Raw genomic sequence first — 13,712 nt, forward strand, 5'->3', positions numbered from 1 at the left:
TTCTTCACGTTCAGATCTCCGGCAAGAGCTCCAACTTTTCTATATAGTCTGGCAAGTACTTCTGCACGTCCTTGTACTTTTTCAAATGTTCCTCGAAGGTCAGAATTTCAGGTTGGTTTGTGTATACATACCTATTGGATGTATTTCTTAAATGAAATGGGACATCAAAGTTGTATTCGTTGCATATTTGCTTAGCATTATTTTCAACAACGTATATGTAATTACTTTTAGAAGATTTGCACAAAACAATAACGGCGTATATTAATGCCGTTTGGCACTCAGGCATCCCTATAGCCTTACATGCATAATGTGTATTAATGCAAATGGACAGAACATCATGATTAGCTAGTCCAATGTCTTCAGAAGCTATTCTAATTAATCGCCTACATATATATAACGGATCTTCCCCATTTTTTAAAGATTTTGTTAAATAAAGTATTGCTGCTTTTATGTTTCCAGCTCTTATACTTTTATGCAATCCTGAAATGAAATTAAAATGATCTAATTTGTTATCATTTGAAGGAAAATTTTGTAAGAAATTTTTTATATTATTTAATTGGATAACTTTTTTTTCATTTTGAAGAGATCCCCATTTGTGCAGTTCATTGTGATCCTCCAATTTTAGCTGCTTCGTAACAATATCACATTTTTTCTTTATTTCTTCTATGTGTTCCTTTTCATCTGTGCATTTGCCATTTTCTTTCACCTTTTCCATTTCCTTCTCTTTTAGCTCCTCTCTTTTCATATTTTTTATTGCGAATTCTATTATGTTTATGGCCACTCTTGCATCTCCACAGGAATGGTTCATGATTACATTCAGAGCATTATCCTCAACTTCTATGTCTAACCTGTTAATTATTCTTTTGATAATTAAAGCCAGTTCTATTTTGTCATAAGGATTTAGGTACAAGTATAAACAGCGTGAACTTAGAGATGCGTTTAATATATTCATAGGGTTGAATAAGCATGTGGCAAGAAGATAAAAATATCCTTTTTTTAAAATTAACAGTAAATTCTCTTGCTGATTTTTATTTAGCCTATTTATATCTTTTATACATAAAATAGTTTTCCTTTTTGATAATTTATAATTAATAATTGATTGATCATATAACTTTCTTAATTCATTATTCAAATTATTTAAATGAAATAAAGAAATAAATAAATTATTTGTTTTATTTTTTATCACATTCACTAGTGATGATTTTCCAGAACCTGGTGGTCCACATAAAATTAAATTAAAATTTAAGTCTTCATCTAAAACTGTCGTCAACAGAGGATTTCTTTTGCTCCGAATTTCGTTTATGTAATCTTCCTTATAAATGGGTTGATACAACTTATGCAATGGTGTGCTATTTTCATTAACGTTATCTTCTTTTTTTTTCTTTTTTTCAATTTTGTCTTTGTCATAAGGCATACTGTCATTACCTACCCCATTGTCATTATCACCTCTGCTGTCCTCATCTGCTTCTGTAGTATCGTTATCGCCATCTTCATGTTTTTGTTTTTCACCTTTTCCAATAATGTGTTTTCTTATTTTTTCATTTTTATACCTTTCGCATGTTAAATTATCTTCTGGTTTTGCCTTAAACATAAATGATGAGTGTTCTTCTGTGCTAAGTTCACTTTTGAGAATATGATCATTTCTTTTTTCATTTCCCTCTTCATTATTTATTTCTTTTTTCACTTTAAATGCATCTCTCCACTTTTCCACCTTTTTCTCATTCTCTGTTTCGCATGGTATCTCTTTTTCCACGTGCTCCTTTTTCGTTACATTCACTTTCTTAAAAATGCCAAATTTATCCAACGTATTTTGAGACTTTATGACATTTCTTTTCATAAAAACAGATTTTCTCTTCATTTGTTCAGAACAATGTACAGAAGAAACTAGAGTGCGAAAATTCTACACGCATCATTATTGAATATATATAAGTCGGGGAAATTTTTTGGAATCTTAGATCATCAAAAAGGGAAAATAAAAAAAAATATATTTATATCCATGTGTATATAGGGGGGGAGGATAGGAGAAAGTAATATACGTATAAAAAAAAAAAAAAAAAAAAAAAAAAAAAAAAAAAAAAAAAATACACAATTCATATACTATCAACGTTTTATATATATATTTGAAGCTACATGCGAATGTTTAATATGGGCTTTTATTTCTCTTTTTTCTGCTACAATCGTTTATATGATAACTTATGAAGTTAAAAAAATTACGAACTGAGAACTCGTTAAAATACTAAATGATGAAAGGCAGAAAATGCACTTTATGAATCGATGCATCAGATGCTAGATGTGTTATTATATCATTATAATTGCCAATATCGTAGTGCATTGAAGCAAATCCCTCTTCACTTATCCGAACCGGCTTGTACACAAGAACCTGATGTGCTAAAATTTTTCTAGAAATACACGTAGAAACGGGGAAAAAAAAAAAAAAAAAAAAAAGTTTGTCACACGAAACTTTATGTAATGTCGTATTCAATTTGGAAGGTTTTTTTTGCCTTTTTTTTTTTTTTTTTTTTTTTTTTCATAAGAAATATCACAGAATGGAGAGACATTGTGCACTGTGGTTAAAATAGTCACATGTGTGTGTGTGATTTATTTTAGTTTCCTATTTCTCATTGCCTTTGTTAAATAAATAAAAATTGACAACATAGTGAAAATTTTATAAATAAGGGATTTACGAAAAATCAACAATATTAATTACCATTAATATATATCTGATAATGCACCTCTAACAAATGTATGTCCACACCATTTTTCTCTTTTTATTTATCACTGCACAATATCACTTTTTTTTCCTTTTTGTTGTTGCTTCTTAACACCATTTTTTTTTTTTCGGTAAAAACTGCCATCTTTTAGAATTTCGCAGTTTTATTCGTAGCATACTAACTGGTATGCATATGCAATACAAACATACATATGTATATATACCTACACGAACAGCTTTGATTCTATTTTAATTTTGCTGAATACCAACGATGAGCAACATGCTTCACGAAGAAAATTACCATCACGACTTGCGTAAAGATTTTGAACACCACATACACGTTTTGAATAGCGCAGAAATATCAGATAAAGACAAAAAATTAAACGCTTTAAGGGTAATTTATGAGAAGTTATTAGAATTTTTTACATTTTGTAATGAAGAGGAAAAAGAAAAATTTTGTGTTTTCTTTCGTAACTATTTATTACACCAATTACACAAATGGATTAATGAAGAATTTGATGAATATAGGAATTTTGCTCTTGACATATATTTCCTAATTGAAAAAAATCTTAACGATACACTGCTAGATTATTTGCTATTTAAAAATGTAAATAGAGATGAAAATTTTCTCTATATCTGCACGAACAGACTAAAGGAAAATAAAGATAAAAGAGTTGTAGAAGATAAAGAAGAAATCAGACTAAAAATTGTACAATTTTTGTGTAAAATTGTCAACAGGTTTAGGAACAACTGTATGGAAACTTCCCAACAACTTCTCAATATATATCCCTACCTTCAAGATATTTTAACAGCTTTAACAATTTTAATTAAAGACCCCTTCCCTCTTATAAAAAAAATTAGCTGCCAGTTATTATATGAACTCCATTTTGAGCAAGAGCAAAAAGACTTCAATCATGTAATCTGAAAAAAGCATTTATCATACTGCTAACTAATTTTTATTATATCCACAGTGTAATCCATGTACTCAATAGGAGTCCTTTCTGTTTTTCATCCTCGCAGTTGTACAAAAGTCTCGTAAAAAGTTTGATTAACACCTTAACAGCAAGGCAGAATGACGTTCGCGAGGTAATTCCATATTTCACTACTCAAGCATATTTGTATGCTTCATATTCACTCTTAATAATGTACCAATATGGCAACTACACAGCTGTGTAATTTCACAATGTTGTAACTTTACAATTTAGCAAGGCACTTGTCTCGTCCTACGTGTTACCCCTGTCTTTAAGCGAACGGACCTTCACGCATGAGCAACAATTTTTTTTTTTTTTTTTTTTTTTTTGGTCTCCCTTTTAGCTAGCTTTAAAATGCCTAAAAAAACTGCTATGTTTTGATAGCAATCGAGATTTTCTTGATGACGTGTCAGAATGTTTAAAAACATTGTGCAGAAAAAAATCTAGCAGTGTTTTTTTACAAATTGTGGATTGCATTGAAGTGTGGAATTTAAATATTAAAGATTTAAACAAACGTGAGAGAGCAAAGTTGGTATTTATTGTCCTTTTGTGTGTGAATGCAAATATTTCTTCTTCCTTCAACGAAAGGTGCTATAATGTATTAAAAACAATAGCCACATCGTTAAAGGGATTAAAGAGTCATAAAAATGAGAAATGTGTAGGTAAAGACAATGCCATTCAAAATGATACGTCTTCTATTGAAATAAAAACAAATTCGAATCAGGATGAAGAACAGATTGAAGGAGGATTCTCTGAAAAAATACATCTTCATGATGAACATCATTTCGTTGAAAGGAAAATATGTTTACAAAAGGAACAATTTTATAAACATTCTAGAAAAGCAACAGATGAATATTTTTTCGCGGAAATGAATAAAAGCTTTTATATCCCTTCACCTTCTAATGTTATATGCAGCGATATTCATATGCTCTTTGGGGAAATAAAAAAAGAATTATTTTACGAGATTATGAATAATGAAAGAAATTCATGGAGTGAAGGAAAAGACGATTTTGCAAGCATTTTAATCATGTTTTTGTTTTACACCTATTTTGACATTTTTCATTTTATTAAGTATATAATATCGTTTGTGTACAAATCGCTAACACTCTTTAAATACATCGATTCTCCAACAACACCCTTATTACTAAATTCTTTTGCACAGAAAAACATGGACAGAAATGAATTTTCCCCAAAGGACGCCTTTTCAGATTATGGCTATGAATACGAATCATTTTTGTACATGAGCAAATTTCTTTATTTAATTATTACCTGCGGGTATTTAATGCCTATAAATAAGCTTCTTCCTGAAATAGCACAATTTACCTTAGGCGATTATAACATTCAAAAGGCTGCACAAAGTTTTTACAAACTTAGCGATACGTCACCGATTTATTCAACTAATGAAAATTCTAAAGGGAGATACGATTCCGCTGATCATTTCACTGAGAAGAATTATGATGACTGTGCAAAATATATTTTTTCAAATATGAATTATCATAAATATCAGACGAAAACATACGAAATGTTTTGTATGCACAAGAAAATCGACATTACTTTGAAAGAGAACACTAGTATGAATTATAAATTCGATTTTTCTTCAGAAAAGAGAGACTCTGATGATGTTTCTCAAGACAGACGTTTTTTGTGTGGGGAATTCATGAAAGAGAAATCGAAGAATGAATCAATAAAATCTGTAGTGAAAGATGCAGAAGAGAGAAAATCACCTCCAATGGAAAACCATCAAACAAAAGAATACATCGTTCATGGAAATCAAATCGACGAAGAATCCGTATTCGAAGAAATCCCCTTTTGTGCTAATAACGAATACTGTAACACTCCCATAATTAATCATAATAAAAAAATTGTCCTTATGATGTTGTCCCAATTCCTAGCTGGGTACCACATAAGGAAAGATATAGACGAAAATAAATTAGGTGAAAACAAATTAGACGACGAATATATAAATTTGATTTTATTTTTAATAAGCGAAAATATGAATTATGAAAATGTGGACTCTTTTCCCTATCTTTTAATATCATTAAAGCATTTGTTAAACATTATCGGGAAGGAGTGCAAGAAATATAGTAAAATTTTATTTCACTTTTTAATTATTTTACAATCTGATAATCGTTTTTGTTCTCAATTAGAAATAAAAGAATTAATTGAAAAAATTGAGTATCATTATCATGGAGAGAAAAACAGAATTGATTTTTACAATGATGAATACATCCATTTCGTGAAAAATGCTGCGAATATAATAGACTTCAATGATTTTAATAATTTCAAGTATAACATTGAATTTTTAAACACACTTTTGAGTAACATAAGTGAAGAAGTCATGATGGAACAATCCAACTGCTTAATGAATTTTTTATTGCTAATTACAAATCAAGAATTAAAACCATTCATGAAATCGGAATTTTTATTATTTTTAAATTTATTTTGTTCGAGTAATACTTTCCCAAATTTTTTTTTAAAATATTCGGAACACATTTTAAAAAATATATTATTGCCTCTGTGTACTTGGAAGAGTGGATTAAATGAAGCACAAACAAGAAAAGGAGCCCTATATTGCATAAGAACATTATTCGTAAAAAATTTATTTGGCACATGTACTTTTCAAAATAATGTACTAATTGAAAATTTAGTGTGTGTACTTAAATCATCCATTGATGATACGTGGAATAATGCAAATAGGGAAATATCTATATCGATATATGGACAAATTGTAAAGGGAATAAATAACAACAATATATTACTCGATTTGTTGAACACTTTGTTAAAATTATTGGATGATTCAAATAAGACAATTCGTAAATTGTCTGCAGGTGCTATGTATTCTCTTTTTCAAAATAAATCACTAATATTAGATCACGAAGCGTGTGAGAATATTTATCCGCGCTTACTGCTTCACATGGATGACGAGTGCCCGAGCGTTAGCAAAATTATTTACCACACCTTGTCGATAACAATAAATTCCAATGAGGCCATTTTCATAAAGGTACTTTCTACCCATACCTACACTAGGACAAGCTCTCCATAGTCCATATTCATGTTGCAGCATGTTCATGTTAAAATGGACTCATTTGTATATCATATATAAAACATTTTTATTATGTTTGCAAAAAAGGTGGTAGGAGAAGATAAAAAAAAAAGACGAAAAAAAACCTTGGCACAATTTTGAGTTTAATCCGATCCACTAGCATAATAAAAAAATTGACATTTCGAAAGACTCATCATTACACCTTCGTAACTTTTAGGGGAATTTTTTTTTCACTTTTTTTCGTCTCATTCTTTTGGGTCTTTTTTGGTCCTACTTTTTTATTTTTATTTTATTTTTTTTTTTTATCACCTTTCAATGTTTCCCATTTAATGTGTCCCTTAATTTATTGAATTCATTTCATAAAAAAAAAAAAAAAAATTCACGCGTCACAGTAATTGTTATATTCCACATTCATTATTACGTGTGCATTTTTCTGTGCTCATATACATGTGTGTATATATATATGCATATGTATATGTATATATATATATATATATATATATATTTTTTTTTTTTTCAGCATGCGAAAAATTCCACCGAGTACACAGAACATGCAAAATTTTACAAGGATGAACTGATGAAGCATTTGGGAGTTAACGGATCGAATGAAAAAAACAACCTATTCTTTGTATAAGAACAAGTGTAGACTGTGCAACGGAATATGGAAGTTCGTTCGGATACATGTATATATTGATGCACCTACATTTTTGTACCCATATGATTGATCGTTCCCCCAAGGTATAATCCCCTTCGCACGTGGAAAATGGATAAAAAAGAGAAGGGTATGTGCCATACTCAGGAAAAAACAGTTTTTTCGTACACACGCATTTCCCAAGTGCTTTTTTTTTCCCGATTAGATTTACAACTTGTGTTTCGCACGTCATTTACTACATGTTTTATTTTTTCGTTGTTTCATTACTTCACTGTTTCATTACTTCATTGTTTCATTTCTTTATTGTTTCATTTCTTCACTGTTTCATTTCTTCATTGTTGCACTGCTCCAATGTTGCATTCTTCAAGTTTTTCCATTTTGTGCATTACGGCAGATGCTCATACGTTAATAACAGAGATACCCAATTTTTGGAACTACTTAACGGGCTTCGCCATAAATTAATTTTTTATTTCTCCCCAATGTCTGCGTTCACGTCATGGGGAATTGTTTAGCGTGTGTGGAAATTTGCATCTCTCCCGGATCATATGCAATCCTTATGCATTCCAATTCCGACATTGTTCGTTATATTTTGTAATATTATTACATTCTTATCGCTTTTGCTCAATTTCACGGGATCTTTCTTCCATTATTATTCCTTCCCGTATTCTCAAATATTTGTTTAATCCATTGAGAGCACAATTGAAGAAGAGCCACTCAAAAACACAGACCAATTTAGAAACTTCCATATGGAGAAAAAAAAAAAAAAAATTGTGAAATTCGCAAAATTAGCAACACATGTACAAATTGTAAAATTATCAAACATTATATATGTTTAATAAAGAAAAAACAAAAAAACACATTGACGAGATACAGCTCTAAGGGTAAAAAAAAAATTAAAAAAAAAAAAGGATACATATATAGACCTATATATATATAAACCGCTATGCAAATATAGTGTCATATATAATGCCATATGTACAAAGGTTTTACTCAAAGGGAATTGAACCAAAAGGAAAAAATTATATCTGTTTCAAAAGGATAGTTGAACCAATGAATCCGTTGTATAAGCAAGAAAAGAAAAAGGAAAAAAAAAAAAAAAAAAAAAAAAAAAAAAAAAAAAAAAAAACAAGAAAAATCTTATATTATCATAAAATATAGAAAAAATAAAACATAACCAGTCCTGCAAATAAAGAAGATATCAGAACTAAGGTGAACAATGAATATATGCGAGATGCATAAGTAAATAGCTCGCGTTCCACAGATCCTCATTTCATTTACCCCTCTATATATGCATTCAATTAAGTATCATCATCAAAACAGAGGAAGAAACCATGACAGACCAAACAAATAACAAAAAGGATAGTAGAGAAGTTGACCATAATATAGATGTAACAAATAATGGGAGACATAACATGGGAAAAAGCTACACATTTAACCTGGTGTGCCCAAACTACGTAAAATTACTCCTTATACCTGATGAAGATTTGTTAAATTTAGTGGAAAATTTGATTGAAACAATTTTTAACGAAGTTATATATACAAAAGCAATTGAAAAAATGAACACGACAAAAATGTGTACAGTTACAAATCTGTTAGAAGCTGAACAGAAATTTTACCAATCCAAGATGACTGAAAATCCAGTGTTTCTTTACAACATTTCTGATGAAGAAGTAAATGACATTTTTAACAAAACGAGTGGTGAAAGAATAGACTTTCATTTATTTCATGAAGCAAGAAGGATAATACAAATAGTTAAGGATAATTTTAAGACGTATGAAAATTACGAAAAGAACATTTTTGATAAGAATAAATTGGTGACAATGGATGAATTTAGAAAATACATTTTGAAATATTTAAAAGATAATGGAATAAATGATAAAATACAGATAGAAGTCAAGAAAAACTTAATATCAGCTGCGAAAATTTTCAAAAAAAAGAATCAATATTTTTTACATTTACAAGATCAAAAAAATGTAAAGGAAAAAATGATGTATTCTTTGTGTAATCACGAAATAGGGACACATTTATTAAGGATGATAAATCACGATAAGAACAATTTAGACATGTATAATTTCCATTCATGTTATGCAACTGAAGAAGGATTAGCTGTTATTAATTCCATGTATTCATTCAAAAAAAATCATCTCTTCCTTGTTTACCCTGCTTTAAAATATTTAACTGTTTGCTTGGGTAATTTTTATACCTTTTCAAAACTTTACTTTTTTTTAAACACTTTTGTAAAAAATGCAGAAACTTGTTTTAAAATGTGTGCAAGGGTAAAACGAGGATTAAAAGATACAGGAATGCATGGAAGTGTATATCATGATCAGTTATATTTTATTGGTTCCTATAGCATCTTAAAGTGGTACAAAAATATAGACTTTCATTTGTTGTATTCAGGAAATATAGGATTAAGGTGCTTAAACAAAATTTCCAGATGTGTAGATGTAAAAAATAACATACTCCCTTTCTTTTTATCTGATGAGGAAAAGTTAAATACCTATTTGAACTTTCTCTCTGAAGTGTCCTATTTAAATGGAATAATACCCACGAATTGCAGCTTCATTGAAAAGTAGATGGAAGGGAAAACCCTGAGTTGGGAAAGGAGAATGGTGAATGACCAATTTTTATATAATTTTGCATGCGAAATTTTGGACATATCCCGTATGCCCAGGGAGGGATAAGAAATATATGTATTTCTCAAATGGACCTTTACCAAAACGCTAAAACACCGTTGTCTTTCTTTCCTTTTTAATGTGTGTAACTGCAGCATTTTTAAAATGCCAAAAAGTTAAAGTTTTATCAAAAAGGATACAATTAATCGTGTAATCCTATATGCATAAACAGTGTTACATGGACATATATAAAATAGTATTCACTGGGGTTTTAAAAAAAAAAAAAAAAAAAAGGGGCAATCATTTTTTTAGTTTTATTCGTCCTTATAGACAAAATAAATGGCGTACATATTTCCTCCCCCAATGAATACACAGTTAAGCACTTCTTCGCACGCTCCTTCAAACGCCCCTTCATCCGCTTCTTCGTCCATTTTTTTTTCAGTGGAAAAGTATTTCTACCTCCCAAGGGTCTAAATGTTTTTGCCTTTGACATTATTATTATATGTAAAAAATTCAATATTGCCGTCTGAAAAAAAAAAGAAGAAAATTTCAAAATTTGAATAAATGTATAGTGGCACGCATTTGTTGCGTAGTCAACACATGGTTATGCACAAAAATGTGTATCCCCAAACATTGCACACGGTTAAGAGACACTGCTATGGACAGCGGAATTTTCTTTTCTTTTCTTGCCAAAATTGTTCTTCATCGATTCCAGGTAATTATCATCCTTCAGCGAAATTTCCTTTTTTGCCTTGTTTATTATGTATATGGTATCCTTAATATATTTGTATATAACATCCAATTTTTTCAAAATTTCCTGATATGAAAAACATGGGGAATAGACATACAATAGAAATATTGCTGATACAGGTACTATATATTATTACGAAAGTGATATATTAAATAACAGATAGGCAAAAAATATGGATTTCTCTACCCCTATTACTTCGTGTGTTAAAGAAATAAAAGCATTTAGAATTTTTACCTCCTCCAAATGGTTAAAGTTCGTGGTGTCGATAGATTGTGTGTCTTCCATTATATCTTGGAGTTTATTTTTTTTTTCTATTTTTCTTTCATGAAAAAGAGTGGTAAATATGTTCATTTGAATGTGCACATATGAATGGGTAAATAGGATAATATTCCCAAACACGTACATAATAGGCATACACACATATATATATACATTTATATAAATTCTTGAAAGGGCAATTTATAATATTTGCTTCTTTTCAAGTACGTTTTTTCCTCATCCTTTTTAAGGTTGTAATGACGAAGTTCAGGAAGAAATGAAGAAAAACGACTCAGAAAATTATCTACACATGACATTATTTTATACAAAAGGAGAGAATTTTTATTATGTTCATTTATGTTTTCCTTGAGTTGTTCGGATATTTCCTTTTCCTTTTTCAAAACGATTTCTGAGATTTCTACAAGATTTTTATATTCTTTTTCTTTATTCTGTAGGAGAGCGATAATAAATGACGCAAATTAAAATCGAGGGGAAAAAAAAAAAAAAAAAGAAAAAAAAAATGCACATTTAATAGAACAATGTATATTGATGTTATATGTTTATTTTTCCTTTTTCCTCAAGTAGACCAAGTACAATAACAACGTAGAAGTGAACAAAAAAGAGAAAAAAAAAAAAAAAAAAAAAAAAAAAAACTAACATTGATGACATACCATTAGGGATAAATTGCTTTTTTCTTCCATATTTTTTATCTTAGCCTTAACAGCATTTATCTTTTCCTTAAGACATTCTTTTTTTTTTTTTATAAATTCTCGCGAACTAAATATAGTTTCTAATCTGTCGAACATGTCTAACTGAACGAACTCGGATGAATTCTCTTTGAATTTGCTCAGAAAGCTGAGGCACTTTTCCCCTACATGTTTTTCACAAGTGTATGAACCATATGCATATTAAAATATTTTTTTTTGCTAATTTATTTGCTTTGTGTTTATATGTTAGAACATGTATTTGGGGAGTGGAGTGGAGAACATTTAGAGGGGATATTATTTCTTTCCCCTTTTCATCGCCTTTTTCTTTTGTTTTCTTTTTTCCTCCCTTTTATCTCTTTCATATATATGACAAGCACAGAATCATTTCCTTACTTTCTAACGTGTCGTAATCCGCTTTTTTTATCCGTTCGTGCATGTCCGCTATAGCCAATTTAAACTTGTTAATTTCCAAATCGTAGAGCTTTATTTTTTTTTCTTTGCTTTTTATTTTTTCTTCCAAAACGATTTGTCTGTCAAGGTTGTCCTGAGCAACATGTATGTTTCATAGATTTTTGTATATTTTATTTCTTCATTTTAATTTAACATGTAAAGCGTTTTCGCACATTTTCTATTCATTTTTTTTTTTTTTCTCCTGTTTGAGTCCCTAATCCTACTTTCATAGCCAGTTGATATTCCTTTATCATTTTTTCTCGACTTTCATTATACACCTTTTCCTTAAAACTTTTTTAAAACAGTTTGTGCATTCAAAGAAATGATATTACATAATAATATTTTTTGTGTATTTTTTTTTTTTTTTTTTTTTTTTTTATAGATATTGTTAGAATCATAGCCTTGTTTGCATTTTCGAGTTACACATTTCAGTTGAGGGTGTAGATTACACTAAAATAAATGCCCACTTTTGCTCATACATTTTTGTGGTTGCCTAACATATGCTCCCATCGTTATTTACACATTCTCGTGAACGTTCTCTTGTATATATACATGCATATGTATATGCATGCATAGTCGAACCTAAAGTAACTTTCTTTCTCTTGAAGGACCTTCTTAATATCCGCATGCTTCCCACTTAAGTCTTTATTTTTGAGTCTTAAATCCTACGAAAACGGGTATGCACGCAAGCGTGTAATTACTACTTACAATGCTGTTTATAATTGTTTTCCGCTTCCCTATCAATTTACCCTTAAATGCAATTTTTTTTTTATTAATAATGGGATATCCAGATTTTTAATTATGTTAGAGGATGTTTCAACATTTTCTGCACTTTGTTTTTTATTATTTTTCATTTTCCTAGCCCTTTATATTTTTACATAAATTTTATAAAGTATTATAGCATGGGTCACACAAGAATGAATTCTTGAGGAATAAAAAGGAAGGAAAGTGAAAAAAAAAAAAAAAAAGTTCTTCGAATATATGAATACATATGCGAATAACTGAAGGATTGATATTTTTGCTTTGTGTTAAAGCGTCTACTCCATTCCGTTAAATCTGATTCGCAAAAATATTTGCCTCATACAAAAAGCTCTTCATATGTGTTTTTTTTTTTTTTTTTTTTTTTTTTTTTTTTTTTTTTTTTTGCAAAACTTTATCCCAAGTTATGGAAAATTTGTTTTGGCTAAATTGTTTTTATTTGCCTATAATCAGAAAAGACACTTGCATTTTTTATTACATAATTGCATGTGCTGCAAATAAACGTCTGTCGTCTTATACCCATGTTTTGAGAGAAGTTATATTCATTCATGATTTAATTTTATTTATATTTAATAATATTTTTCCCTTCAATTTACACTTTTTTTATGAGATAAAATAAAATGATTTTTGTACATGTATTTTGCACTATAAATTTTTGCTAACCCTTTCTTTTTTCTTGTTTTTTTTTTTTTTTTTTGCCTCGATTTGTTCATCTAAATTTTCGATGAGACCATTTGGGGATATACTCATCTCATCATACAAAAAAAAATATGTAGATATTCATTGAAAAAATGAA

At 29.3% G+C, this 13,712-nt stretch overlaps 4 protein-coding genes across 4 annotated transcripts; 2 read left to right on the top strand and 2 right to left on the bottom strand.

The window, feature by feature from the left end:
- Positions 1-10: 10 nt before the first annotated feature.
- On the bottom strand, positions 11-1,858 carry PGO_090960 (hypothetical protein, conserved; the record flags this gene model as incomplete). The annotated part of the gene is made up of 1 exon (XM_028687685.1): positions 11-1,858. One exon carries the CDS (start codon positions 1,856-1,858, stop codon positions 11-13), a length of 1,848 nt encoding a protein of 615 aa, XP_028543486.1.
- Positions 1,859-2,981: 1,123 nt separating this feature from the next.
- Positions 2,982-7,358, top strand: PGO_090970 (hypothetical protein, conserved; the record flags this gene model as incomplete). The annotated part of the gene is made up of 4 exons (XM_028687686.1): positions 2,982-3,626; positions 3,731-3,796; positions 4,025-6,682; positions 7,245-7,358. The coding sequence occupies 4 exons, from the start codon at positions 2,982-2,984 to the stop codon at positions 7,356-7,358; spliced, it is 3,483 nt and encodes a 1,160-aa protein (XP_028543487.1).
- A 1,349-nt stretch (positions 7,359-8,707) lies between these two features.
- On the top strand, positions 8,708-9,952 carry PGO_090980 (hypothetical protein, conserved; the record flags this gene model as incomplete). Its single annotated transcript, XM_028687687.1, has 1 exon — positions 8,708-9,952. One exon carries the CDS (start codon positions 8,708-8,710, stop codon positions 9,950-9,952), a length of 1,245 nt encoding a protein of 414 aa, XP_028543488.1.
- A 509-nt stretch (positions 9,953-10,461) lies between these two features.
- Positions 10,462-13,011, bottom strand: PGO_090990 (hypothetical protein, conserved; the record flags this gene model as incomplete). The annotated part of the gene is made up of 9 exons (XM_028687688.1): positions 10,462-10,517; positions 10,646-10,808; positions 10,977-11,061; positions 11,229-11,449; positions 11,672-11,871; positions 12,101-12,251; positions 12,382-12,448; positions 12,740-12,822; positions 12,907-13,011. The coding sequence occupies 9 exons, from the start codon at positions 13,009-13,011 to the stop codon at positions 10,462-10,464; spliced, it is 1,131 nt and encodes a 376-aa protein (XP_028543489.1).
- Positions 13,012-13,712: the final 701 nt, after the last annotated feature.

Source organism: Plasmodium gonderi (assembly GCF_002157705.1).
Source record: "Plasmodium gonderi DNA, contig: Chr09, whole genome shotgun sequence".
NCBI lineage: Eukaryota > Apicomplexa > Aconoidasida > Haemosporida > Plasmodiidae > Plasmodium > Plasmodium gonderi.